Genomic DNA, 12,646 nt, shown 5'->3' with positions numbered 1-12,646 from the left:
GAAACGATAACATCAGCATATTGACCCGCTGGGTGTCACTTTATTTAGTTCTGTTAGTTGCCATGGTTCAGTGTGTGGGACGCAAGCTAACAGATGTAAACAGAGACACGTGGACTTCTTCTTCCCAAATGGGGTAGGCTTCTCTGAGCTCGTCTTCCGTTGCGCCACCTATGGGTTTGGCGGTGAATTTTTTTCTACGTACAGTGGTCGGATTAGTAAAAATCAAAAAGACTCTTCTCCCCCCGCTGAGACCTCTCCGAGAAACGGACACGTAGTAGTATATAAGAGCCTTAACTCTGTTTTGCAAGGGGAACAAAAGGGCTGGAGACCAGAACATTGATAAAGTAATTCAATGTCATTTCACACAAGTGTTTGCTTCACTTCAACAAGTCCTTTACCAAAAGGGGATGATGTGATACTGAAGGCCTTTGGATTGTGTGAATATGCATGGGAGGCACCGTGAGCCAAGCAACTGTGTCTGAGAAACAAGAGCCTGTCTCCAATGCCTCCAACTCATACTTACCTGGCAGGGGAGATACCATGATCATGAAGGTGGTTCACCCAGGGCGAGGCCCAGCCATTGCACTTCGGTTGTGCTGACCCGTGCGAATTCCCCAAATGTGGGACTCTCGACTGCATAACTTGTGGTAGTGGGGGACTGCGTCCGCGCTCTCCCCTGATCATCATGTTCAATTGCAATAAGAGCCTGACACTGGGCCTATTTTATAGGTTTGGTTGTAGTGCATGTTTTTACCAACACAATGCACTCACTAATGCCACTGATTGTGGTAGAAGTATAATTTAACAGCAAATAGACGGGGTCACTCCTGTTCCAAGTGTGCTGTTTTGATAAGTAATGTTTGCTAGAAATTCTTGTACTGCCTGTATGCTGATTTTTGCCAATTTATAGCAGTTTGAGTTGTCTCTGAGACAAAGTTGTTATGTCTTTGGGCTTTGTGGTGATTTATCAGAGACGGCCAGGGCTTACCTGGCTGCTTTTCATCGAGGCTTACTCTGTTTTGCAAGGGGAACAAAAGGGCTGGAGACCAGAACATTGATAAAGTAATTCAATGTCATTTCACACAAGTGTTTGCTTCACTCATTTCACACAAGTGTTTGCTTCACTTCAACAAGTCCTTTACTTTACTACTTCGGATGGTTACACAATCAATCAAGTGCTGTGTTTTATCTTAGTGTGTATTGCAACAGGGTCTCCATTACCAGTGAGTGAGTCAATAGGTCAGTCAGGCTCCAGAAGGCTGCAGTGTAAGGCCGTTGCTAAACTCCCCCAGAACAAGGACACGTAGAGGACACTTGTGTGTTCTTCATAGCAACAAAAGTAGTTGCTCAGTGCTAAATTTAGATATGCACTAAATGGCTGTGTGTCTTTGTGAATATATTAATATATGTGTGTGTGTGAGCTTCTGTGTATTCATGTTAATGTCAGGGGGTGACTCATTTTTCACCTGCATGTGTTTCTGCACAGACTTGAAGCGTAAAGCGGCTGCGCTCTGCTCCTCAACATCCATTCAGATCAACAATCTGGGGGGGGTGCAGCACCTTAAACAAACAGCTCTGACCATGGTCCTCAAGCAAGATTTGTAATTCTACTCTGAAACTTAACTAAGTGTTTCTAATCATAAAGCCGGGGAGGGAGGGGGGGGGGTGCCTTATTGTAGTGACAGCCCCTGATCAAGTTGATGCAGCTACAGAGCTCATTTTCAAAACTCAGAACAGAGAAGAAGATGCAATAACTGGAGAAGCTGAACTACTGGAAAACAAAGCTTCTGACAAGACATGTAGGAGAGTTCAACTGGTAGTGGACGTTGTTCCGGTTCACGTAATTTGGACAGCAGCGCCATCTGCTGGCTGCCTCATGTCACTACAGTAGATGTACACATACATGTGTATGATGCGAGGCTGCAATTGTTATTTATCTAAGCAGCTCACCCGCAACTTCAGTATTTCTTATGCCAATGTGTATATATGTTTATGTATATATAACTGTCATTAAACTATATATTTGTATAAATATTAACAGTATAAATATAAACTGTCTTTAGGTGTCACTTATATATTTAGCAATTAAAGACCAGACGAAACTACGATTACTAAACAAAATAATTAATGTGAATTGTGAACCCATTTCAACTAAGGAATACTCTGTAAAGAGGTATGGTATATGAAGTCCATAAGAAATAGCTGCATATCATGTCTACATCGTTAAAAATTGTATACTTTAATTTGGTGTTTTGATATGAAATAACTTCTGAATATTGACAATTAAGGGAAATACCCCAAGAACGACTGATTGGTGTTGAGCAGAGGATGTGAGCTCTCATTGACTCGGTGTGTGGCTCTTAAAAGAGCCGTTGTGTTGTTGAGCTGTTGGAAAGTGTGTTTATCCGCCGAAGCCGTACAGAGTGTGGCCCTGTCTCTTCAGAGCATACACCACGTCCATGGCGGTCACGGTCTTCCTCTTGGCGTGCTCGGTGTAGGTGACAGCATCGCGGATCACGTTCTCCAGGAAAACCTTCAACACGCCGCGAGTCTCCTCGTAGATCAGACCGGAGATACGCTTCACTCCGCCACGGCGAGCCAGGCGGCGGATGGCGGGCTTGGTGATTCCCTGGATGTTATCACGGAGAACTTTGCGGTGACGCTTTGCGCCTCCTTTACCGAGTCCCTTTCCTCCCTTTCCGCGTCCAGACATCTTCTTCAGTTAGATGAGATCTAGTCAATAGAGTGCTCATAGGGGACCACAGCTACTCATAGCTTGGCTGAGGATGGATGTGAGTGAAGGGATGTGTGTTTTTTTTCTATCATTGTTAGCATTGAAAGTACTTTGTGTTATAGTGTTTGTATTAAAAGTAAGCCATAAATAAAGTAATTTTTAAAAATGGTAAAAAGTACATGTTTACATGCTACAATTTACACAAATACCTTCACATACTCCACACGTGTGTACATTCTGGATACACAGAGTGTTGTTGACACCAAAGTCTTCATTTGTAATATGAATGTATTATTGGCCATACAAATCAGAGAAGACTTGATCTATTGATCACTAGGTAACATATTGACAGGTTAACAGAGATGTCTCACACACGGGTCAAATCGTTTTTTAAGAAAGGTTTGCCATGATTTAATCATTATTTTACACAAATCATGATTACAATAATAAACAGAAACATGTATCCCAGTGGTAATGTGATGAGCAAAATTTGGTATTTACTAAGAAGAGAAAATGCAAATTCCAGTAAGGCTTAAACATTTTCGGGAAAATAAATGATGGAACCTGTTGACTTTTTGTATTTAATGAGAGAATTGTGCCACAATATTAAATTAATCATTGCTTTAAGTGTATATTTTATCAAATTGAAAATTCAACATGGATATGAACTGTAGCGCTAATGGCATGATCTTCAGCATGAAACGTCAGGGCTCTGATAGGAAGTCTGGCTCAACTTCACCAGGAGCCCCGGCCATCAGCGGTGTGTTTGCTGCCTGCACAATTACTTGACTTTGTTACAAAGGAATCATCAGCAGGTGTTTGTTTTCACTCGGTCTCTCTGAACAAACATGTGGAGCAGCTGGGAAACGGGTTTTGGTGGAGCTGTGGTGCTTTTGAACTCATTTAAGGAGAGAAACTAGTGGGAAAAGCCGCGGAACAGCGCTGCTCACCGCGGTGAACGGGTCGTGTTTGGAGGCTCCACCGACGAAATGCAGAGAGCATCAGAGCTCGTCATGACTTCACTATGAAGACAAATAAGTCCGCTACCTGCTGCCTCACTGTCAGCCTCCAGCACCGCTCACCCACTGACTTTTAAGTCGTTTATCAGTGAAGAGAAAACACAAGTGTCTCGGCGTTCCCACTGCACACAGGAGCTGCGGCTCGACTGAGTCTTCACGGTTCTCATGATGTGTTCAAGTACCGCCTCCCGACCAGGACTCCTCAACAGTCCTGTAACTCACACCGATAGTTCTTCGTTGATCTAAACGCAAAGAGAAAGATGGCAGAAGTCGCTCCAGCTCCGGCTCCAGCCGCCGCCAAGGTTAAAGCGGTCAAGAAGAAGGTCGTGAAACCGAAGGCCGCCGGCCCCGGCGTCAGTGAGCTCATCGTGAAAGCCGTGTCCGCGTCCAAGGAGCGCAGTGGCGCGTCAGTGTCCGCCCTCAAGAAGGCTCTGGCTGCCGGAGGCTACGATGTGGAGAAGAACAACTCCCGCGTCAACACCACCATCAAGAAGCTGGTGGTCAGCGGGACCCTGGTCCAGACCAAGGGAACCGGGGCAACGGGCTCGTTCAAGATGAGCAAGAAGGTGGACACCAAGGTCCAGAAGGCGGTGAAGAAGGCCGCTCCCAAAGCGAAGAAGCCCGCCGCCAAGAAACCTGCAGTGGCTAAAAAGCCCAAGGCAGCGGCAGCCAAGAAGCCAGCAGCCGCTAAAAAGTCCCCGAAGAAGGTGACGAAACCAGCAGCGGCCAAGAAGGTGGCCAAGAGCCCGAAGAAGGTGGCGAAGAGCCCCAAGAAAGTGGCAAAGAGCCCCAAGAAGGTGGTGAAAAAGGCGCCTGCTGCAAAGAAATCCGCCGCGAAGAGGGTCGCCAAGCCCAAAGCGAAGAAGACAGCAGCCAAGAAGAATTGAGCTGTCCTCACTGCGAAACATGTCCATCCTGGTAAAAGGCTCTTTTAAGAGCCACACAAGTCTATCCACAAAGAGCTGAGTCCTCATCATTCACCACCACTGTTAAGAAATATGTAGAGACAGAGTTCTTAGGTATAGGGAGTCAAGTCGGTTAGACAAATATGAAATGTCTTTCTGACAATGTTAAGATGTAGAAGTTAGTTCATATAAAAACATCAAATAGTATAATACATAGTCTAGACTCTGTGTGAAGGAGTAGCCCACTCCTACTGACACACACACACACATACATCATGTAACATGATGTTCTGCGGTATCCGATTTACTTCATATACCACACTTCCTAAAGAGTGTGCCCTTGTTGTTATATTTATCGTAGTTTTCTCGTGTCTTTCTTTGCTAAATATATAAGTGACAGAGCTCAGAGAAGCCTACCCCATTTGGGAAGAAGAAGTCCACGTGTGTCTGTTTACCTCTGTTAGCTTGCGTCCCACACACTGAACCATGGCAACTAACAGAACTAAATAAAGTGACACCAAGCGGGTCAAAATGCTGATGTTATCGTTTCTTAGCGCAGCGGTTCTCCGGTCTTGATTCCGAACTGTGTTGCTGATTCCACAGCTTGAATCTGCTTGAGGCTACATGTAGCTAGCTCCCCCCCAGCTTCCACACACAGTCAGCAGGGACTCCCGACACTAACTACTATCCAGTGTTTGCTTCTAACCTGACGGTATTATAGAAACAGTGTCATGATAGAAGTGGAATTAAAGTTGTGACGGTCGGTTTTTGCTCTGTTACCACCGCAGTTAGCATGGTGGCTAGCCCGCTAGCCTAGCCCGCTAGCGCCGTTTTGAAAGCTCGTTATAACCGTACGTGACCGTGCACACATGCCGTCGGTGCTCTAACGAGCCACCGTCAGCCGGACAACTCCGCTGGCTTAACACACACGTCACATTAATCGTAGAATCGTAGTTGTGTTTGGGTTTGATGTGACACAGGGAAGAAGGCAGGAAGTGTGAGGTCCGGAAATTACGTCGTAGGGAAATTATGTCGTAGGGAAATGATGTCGTTCGCGGACCAATCACAGCCAAGAGCTGTCCCTGGGCTCTCCGACATAAAGACGGACAGTTAGAAAAATCAGACGTGTACGAAAAACTCTCCGAGGCGCTCGGAGAGGGCGTTCCACGACGGATAGGGCGGTCTTATCTATCCGATTTACAAAAGACGTACAAGCATAAATTGGCCTTGATATGATGGCCTTTGGATTGTGTGAATATGCATGGGAGGCACCGAGAGCCAAACAACTGTGTCTGAGAAACAAGAGCCTGTCTCCAATGCTTCCAACTCATACTTACCTGGCAGGGGAGATACCATGATCATGAAGGTGGTTCACCCAGGACAAGGCTCAGCCATTGCATTTCGGTTGTGCTGACCCGTGCGAATTCCCCAAATGTGGGAATCTCGACTGCATAATTTGTGGTAGTGGGGGACTGCGTCCACGCTCTTCCCTGATCATAATGTTCAATTGCAATAAGAGCCTGACACTGGGCCTATTTTATAGGTTTTGTTGTAGTGCATGTTTTTTCCAACACAATGCACTCACTAATGCCACTGATTGTGGTAGAAGTATAATTTAACAGCAAATAGACGGGGTCACTCCTGTTCCAAGTGTGCTGTTTTGATAAGTAATGTTTGCTAGAAATTCTTGTACTGCCTGTATGCGGATTTTTGCCAATTCATAGCCGTTTGTGTTGTCTCTGAGACAAAGTTGTTATGGCTGAAAACAAAGCAACAAAGATACGTGGAAGTCAGTTGAGTGAGAAAGAATCTCAGTTGGAAGGACTGGGTTTTTAATGCAGGTGGTTCCACTACCGTATAATCCCTCCACCATTTACCTGCTGCTTCATATGAGGAAAGAATAGGTTAAACAAGGCAGGTTTGGGCTCAACTCTTTTAATCTCTTTCATCCTTTACCTTCGTAATAGGCTGCAGATCGAGCCATTGGTTGCTCTAGTGACAACATACACGGTGTGAACTTTCATGGACACAATTTTATATTGAATATGTATGCAGATGATATCTTTAGCTAATTTTAAGCAAACCAGCATCCTCTTTACCCGTGTGATTTTTTTGAGTTTGATTTGTGCTGCTTTGATATTTTGGTTATAAGTTAATCTGGCACCAACGCAAATACCCCCGCTACACGTCATAAACATTCCAAAGGGGGGTGGGGGGGTTATCTTTGAAGTGGCCTGCCGTCATTTTGAAAGCACACTCACTCACACAGACACACGCACGCATACTCACATTCACATCTTTATATAGTAAGTACACCATTTGTAATTTGTGTTTTTATGCTTAATTATCTTCATAATAAATGTTTTCTCTCACATATGTTGTTTTAACGGCTACACTCAAGAACTCTATATCCTTCAACCTAACTAAAGGTACACCATTTTATGGTATCACGTTTAATGCATTATTGCACAACAACAACTATCCTCTGTCATAAGCAGGAAATGCAAAGAAGGAGCTGTACCTGCCTCATGTGGGATCAGCTTTTGAGGGACATTGACATATTTACAGCTAAATGTTTAGGGATTCCCCTGATATGAATTCCTCTGTCCAGCTGGCCTGGGAGCATGACCTTAATCTATCCTTAACTCCTTATTTTAAATTGGAAGGCACGCAAACCAGCTTGCTTCTATAGTGGACAGGTCCAAATGTCAGACAAAAAGTAAAGTTACCTCTATTAACGACCAATTATGTTACGCCCCGGGTCTAGGGGACCCCAGAGACGTGCCATGTGGTGCTCCCCCCATTCTTCCCACTCCCAAGCAGGCCAGTGTCACAAAGGGGTTTGGTTTAGTGGTAGCTTTTATTTGCTCCGGAGGGAGAAAGGCCAACACAACAAACAAAACAATCTTATTCCCTACGTTCCTATCTATCAAACAAAACTGTTAACAAAAAGACAAATGCTTATCTAACTCCTACTCAGGAAAACACAGGAGAAAACAGGGGTAAAAGAAAAGGCTTCTCCCTCCTACAGGGCTACCACCAACACACACTTCAGATATATACAACAGAACAACACGGCATACAAACACTGGTCCTGGTTGGAGGTGGGAGATTCGGTGGAGAGAGAGAGACTGCAGTCAGTCCGTGCTTCTTGTAGGCTCCTCTCTCCAGTCTGGCCAATCCTGGAGCAGCAATCAGGCAGCTCACTCCAATCAGCAGGTCCAACCTGCTAACAATCAGGCCACACACACAGTCAAAGGGAGACGGCTCACATACAAGGAGGAGAAACAGACAGTGTCACACAAACACACAGGGTCGTAACATCTCCCCACCTAAAAATCAAACATTTATCCCCCAATTAATATTTGATTCATTGAGCACGTGATAGAGCATCAGCCATGACGTTGTCCAACCCTTTGTATCTGGCTCAAAAAACTTAACTTAACTTACTTAAAATCTCAGAATTTCGGAGGCGCGCACTGCTGAGTTGTGCCTGTCATTCAGCCCATCATCCGAGGCATTGTATGGGGGCTGTATGACAGATATGGAGGCTACAGGCACAATAACCCGGGGCGGGTCGGCACAGTTCTCATGACCAACATACTTTTTAAGCATGTTGATGTGGCATACGCGAGTTTTCTTTCTGCGGTTAGGTGTTCGGATTACATAATCCGTCTCACTGAGTTGCCGATCAACTAGGTACGGTCCTGACAATTTGGCTTGCAGAGCAGAACCAACGACGGGCAGCAAAACCAACACACGGTCCCCTGACTGGAAGACCCGTGCAACAGATTTTTTATCAAAACGCACTTTCATTTTGTTTTGGGCGGCTGAGAGCGAGGCACGGGACAAATCACACACATGGTGCAGTCACTCTCGAAACGAACTTACATAGTCCAGAATGTTTTCTTTGGAGCTGGATTTATCTGTGACAGGTATTGGCTTTAATGGAGCAGCTGGTATCACCTGATTGGGTTTACTGGAGATCTGGCAAGTGTGGCACGAACGGCAGAATTTCACCACGTCAGATTTAAGTCCAGTCTAGTAACGGAGGACACGCTGATATGTTTTTCTGACACCCAAATGGCCGGACATACTGTGATCATGAGCCAGACTCAGGACCTGAGGACGGAAGGGCTGTGGCACTACAATTTGGCACACAGACTGGTGCGTAAAAACAGAGTCAGGAGACCAGTGGCGCATTAACACACCATCATCAACCAGGTATGACACCGCCTTTTTACATGCAGATGTATTTACAAGTGAAAAACAATGGGACAAAGTAGTGTCAATTTCTTGAGCCTTAATTAGCTGTTCCTTTTTTACAGGTAAGTTGAGGGGTTCGTCGTCAGGCTGGAGCTCGGTCACAGGTGCACCCTTTTCACCCTCGGAAAGAGAGTTTGGTGGGTCAGAGGAACCCATGAACGAGTCACTCAGATCCACCAAGTTTTCGAATTTACGTCCCTGAGCACGGGTTATGGCACCCACGGGAAACAGGGGAAACGAACCTGACCCAGCTGGGTCAGAAACACACATATTTATAGTCGGGTTTTCGATTACCTCGGGAAATGGGAAAACTTTCCCTCCTGCTATATCATTACCGAGGATAAAATCCACACCCGCTATCGGTAACTCAGGACGCACGGCAATCTGGAATTCCCCTGAAACAAATTGCGAAAATAACTGAACAAAGTGCAAGGGGGCACGAATATCACTCATTTCCAACCCCCATGCCAACACATCCGACCCACAGTAAGACTGCGCAGAGAAAGGAAGGATGCTGCCCCGAATGAGTGACTGCATAGCGCCGGTATCCCGCAGGATAGTGATCGATACGCGCTGGTTGTCACCGACCAGAGAGCACGAACCGTCTGAAACGAATGGCCTGAAAACAGAGTCAATTTGTTGTTGTTTTGATTCCACCACATTCGTGCTTTTGGCTGAGGGTGGTCGGATTTGGATAAGGTTAATCGGAGACGGTGTTTCGGGTTGTCTAATTTGTGCTTTCCTATCCAGAGTGGGACAAACGCTGATAAGATGTCCCTGCTCGTGACAGTAGAAACATTCACGGGTTTCACGGGCAGTGGTTGCGGCAAAAGTATTTCGACGAGCATTAATAGGGGATCTTACTCTTTGGTCAATAGAGACCAGTTCCCGTCGGACTGGGGAGGAAAACACATTCTTATGGGTTAGGGTAAATTCATCAGCCAGCCCTGCTGCTTGTGATAAGGTCGCAACCTTTTGTTCATTTAAGTACATCACAATATTCTCAGGCAAACATCTCTTAAACTCCTCCAGAAGTATAAGTTCACGCAAAGCAACAAAATCCTTGGTTTCAGAAGCCTGACACCATTTATTAAATAATGTGCTCTTCTCATGTGCGAATTCACCATACGTTTGGCTGCCAGTTTTTCTAGAGTTCCGAAATTTTTGGCGATAAGCCTCCGGAACTAATTCATAGGCCCGAAGAACAGTAGATTTGACCACCTCATAATCCATGCTCTGTTCTAGCGTAAGACTATTACAGACCTCCTGCGCTTTGCCTACTAATTTGCATTGTAACAATATTGGCCAAACATCTTCAGGCCATCCTAAAGCAGATGCAATACGTTCAAATGCACAAAAGTACGAATCAACTTCTGTTTCCCTAAACGGAGGAACAAGTGCTACATGTCTGCTGACATCAAAGCTATCCCGATGGAAGCGGGTAGGTGATGAACCCCGAATAGGGGTGGCAGACCGTAATGGAGGTTCCCGCTCTAGCTCTAGAGCTCGCACTCGTAGGCACATTGCGTCACGCTCCACCTCCTTAATACGAAGCACCAAGTTGAGTTCCTCGGCCCTCATGTCACTCTTAATCAAGGGATCCATGTCAGGGGTGAACCGTGGCATTGCCTTGGTCTCCGCATCTTCCCCAGTATCCACAAGACGTTCTGGAAAAACGGAGGCAGTCAGTGATGGATGCATCACTTCATCTTACTCACTAGGTGGCATACTATCACTATAAGGTTGAATCTAGACAGAGAAATTTCAAAAGTGAAAAACTCCTTATGACGAGGTGAATCCAAGTGAAAAGAGAGCTGTACATGATGTCGCGGCCACAATGAATGCACAGCCAGTGGCCATATGGGGTTTAATATCTTGCCCAAGAAAATTACATTAGAGTTGGGAGTCAAGGTAATGCCATCCAAAGTACGTATCTGGTCAGATAATGATTCTCTAAGGGGTTCAGGTCCAACTACAATAAATGTGGCGACGCCGGCGAGCTATTTTTGTCAGGCAACTCGAGCAGCGCTGCGCCAATCATGTGACATACATCATGCGACATTACTCACTCTCCACAACCATCTATATTACACACCCACCTTATCAGGTGGTCTATTTAACTAGAGAGACATTTCCCATCAACCCCTCTTGCTCGCACTGCTGCTGCAGTATTGCCACCAGTTGCTTCAGCCCCTCCACCACCCCAGCATCCACCTGTAGGCTCCAACGGTGGGGTTATAAGTATTTCGTCATCACTCCCATCATTCCTTTGTAATCATATGGTGGAGGGATTAAGTTGGAGCCTAGACGCCAAACACTAAACCTGTTGTAATGCTGCAATAAATGTTCGAATGTGAGTTGTCTGACTGAAATTCAGTTTTGGCAGAATTTAGAAGTAAAAGATAAAAGGTCATCCAGGCCCAGCCCAAAACCTAACCAAACCCCAACCCATTTACCTTCTGGTTTGTGCTTATACACAAAGTATGGGGGATGGCTTTTTATTTTATTATGGCGTACTAAATTTCAGTTCAGCTGTAGGAATTTTTTCTCTATCCTGTGCATCAAAAGCTTAGATGAATGTCAGCTTTCCAAGCAAAGCAGGATATGTCCGAGATTTCATTTTCGTATCCTGATCCTAATCCTCCCTGTGTTGTATTTGTGTGTGAGTGCAATGGGTGTTGGGGTTGTCCTTATGAGAACAGAAAACAGGTCTCCAATGTAAATGTGCAAATTGTTACTTTATGGTTAGAATTGGTTTAGACTTAGGTTAGGGTAAGGAAAGTAGTAGTTATTGTTAGATTAAATCTCCAGGAAATAAATGAAAGTGTGTGTGTGTGTGTGTGTGTGTGTGTGTGTGTGTGTGTGTGTGTTTGTGTGTGTGTGTGTGTGTGTGTGTGTGTATGAGCTAGTAGTCAGTTGAAACCGTGAAATAATTTCACATCAAATTAACTGTTTACTGTTAATAAACCTTGGCATTGTGTAAGATGGCTTCACATATCGATGTAGATATGTTCACCATCCCCCCCCCAATATCTCTCTCTCATTAAGCTGCAGTGCAACAGCTGGCATCCTCTCGGCACATACTCACACACTGAGTGGTTGGTGGTTTTTGCATCATCCTCTTACACACCACAAAGCTTCCAACTCTTTGTAGGACTGTTTGTTTGGATTTGCATGAATGGTCCTTTTTGCTACAACAGAGAGTAACAGAAGTCTGCAGGGTCTGCGGTGTGTAAGGTAAAACATATTTTGGGCAATGCTTTTATTTTCTGTGAGAATATCTAGCAAAAGCTCATCTGATGTGGGATTTTCAACCATCACGTTGACATTTTTAACACTAGCAAACATTGTATAGGCTAAGCTGGGAAACAGTGTAACTGCCATTTGTTGAATTAGAATTGTGCTTTTACAATATCAATCAATGTAATATTAGAGTAAGTGTAATTTTTTGTTACATGTTTTTTTTCTTTTTATTTTCCTTCTTTCAGAAAGGAAGATCGATATTAATCCAAACCTGTCACCTTAAAACGATATATTTGAAAACAAAGCTACAATTGTCTTACTGAGCATAACAGCTAAACATCCACTAACAACATTATCATTTGTTATCCTACAATATAGTGTTTTTTTAATAATGTACATTAAAAAAATTGGATTTTTTATTTTATTTTACAGAATTGAATAGAGAACCATGGCTTGATGTTACTATTATAGATATGTTT

At 44.6% G+C, this 12,646-nt stretch overlaps 2 protein-coding genes and 2 non-coding genes across 4 annotated transcripts; 3 read left to right on the top strand and 1 right to left on the bottom strand.

Moving 5' to 3' along the window:
• The first annotated feature begins 515 nt into the window (after positions 1 to 515).
• LOC133017125 (U1 spliceosomal RNA) lies at positions 516 to 679 on the top strand. The gene has a single exon (XR_009682464.1). It is a non-coding gene; the product is annotated as a U1 spliceosomal RNA (small nuclear RNA).
• Positions 680 to 2,401: 1,722 nt separating this feature from the next.
• Positions 2,402 to 2,713, bottom strand: LOC133015913 (histone H4-like). Its single transcript, XM_061083202.1, has one exon. It carries the CDS (start codon positions 2,711 to 2,713, stop codon positions 2,402 to 2,404), a length of 312 nt encoding a protein of 103 aa, XP_060939185.1.
• Positions 2,714 to 4,013: 1,300 nt separating this feature from the next.
• LOC133015824 (histone H1-like) lies at positions 4,014 to 4,640 on the top strand. The gene has a single exon (XM_061083098.1). The coding sequence runs from the start codon at positions 4,014 to 4,016 to the stop codon at positions 4,638 to 4,640; it is 627 nt and encodes a 208-aa protein (XP_060939081.1).
• A 1,347-nt stretch (positions 4,641 to 5,987) lies between these two features.
• On the top strand, positions 5,988 to 6,151 carry LOC133017262 (U1 spliceosomal RNA). Its single transcript, XR_009682592.1, has one exon. It is a non-coding gene; the product is annotated as a U1 spliceosomal RNA (small nuclear RNA).
• The last annotated feature ends 6,495 nt before the right edge of the window (positions 6,152 to 12,646 follow it).

Source organism: Limanda limanda, chromosome 12 (genome assembly GCF_963576545.1).
Source record: "Limanda limanda chromosome 12, fLimLim1.1, whole genome shotgun sequence".
NCBI lineage: Eukaryota > Metazoa > Chordata > Actinopteri > Pleuronectiformes > Pleuronectidae > Limanda > Limanda limanda.
This window is presented reverse-complemented; position numbering and strand designations above follow the sequence as displayed.